Source organism: Buceros rhinoceros, unplaced genomic scaffold (assembly GCF_000710305.1).
Source record: "Buceros rhinoceros silvestris isolate BGI_N320 unplaced genomic scaffold, ASM71030v1 scaffold29705, whole genome shotgun sequence".
Taxonomy (NCBI): domain Eukaryota; kingdom Metazoa; phylum Chordata; class Aves; order Bucerotiformes; family Bucerotidae; genus Buceros; species Buceros rhinoceros.
The window spans coordinates 2,033-2,532 of record NW_010413863.1 but is presented as its reverse complement, the minus strand read 5'-3'; the positions used below and the strand labels follow the sequence as shown (position 1 = coordinate 2,532).

Sequence of the window (500 nt, the reverse complement as noted above, 5' to 3'; positions counted from 1 at the left end):
TGGTGTGCTTAGCCCTGTCGGTGGAGCTCCAGGGTCGGGCAGCCTGTGGGGTCACTGGATGGGTGCTGGGGAGGGAGATGGGGATGCCCCCAATGAGGACGCCCAGCCCTGCACATGTCCCCTCAGGCCCCATCTGGCTAGACAACGTGCAGTGTGGGGGCAACGAGGCATCCCTGGCGGAGTGTGTCCACAATGGCCACGGTGAGGATGCTGGTGTGGGGTGCTCAGGACAGCGCCTGCCTGGCAGCGCCCCCCAGGCCACCACCTCTGGTCATCTGGGAGAGGTGAGTGGGGCACCATTGGGTTCCCCTGCCCCTGTGCCCAGCAGGGTACAGAAGAGGTACTTAAGTAAGTCTCACGCTTGTCCCCTTTCTAAACACCCTGCCCTCAATGCTGGAGCCCCCATGCCCACTCCTGTACCCACCGTGGCAGGGGCCGGTGCTGAGCCTGGAGGAGGGGCGACTCAAACCCATCCTGGCGCGGGGCAAGCTGAGCCAGCC

General features: G+C 65.2%; 1 protein-coding gene across 1 annotated transcript in view; it reads left to right on the top strand.

Moving 5' to 3' along the window:
• Window positions 1-500, top strand: part of LOC104494121 (lysyl oxidase homolog 4-like) — a gene marked incomplete at its 3' end in the record, with an annotated part of 2,934 nt that overhangs the window by 639 nt on the left and 1,795 nt on the right. The window contains exon 2 of the mRNA XM_010136910.1: window positions 142-284. Coding sequence (XP_010135212.1) covers window positions 142-284 — 143 coding nt within the window. The remainder of the gene's footprint in view (window positions 1-141; window positions 285-500) is intronic.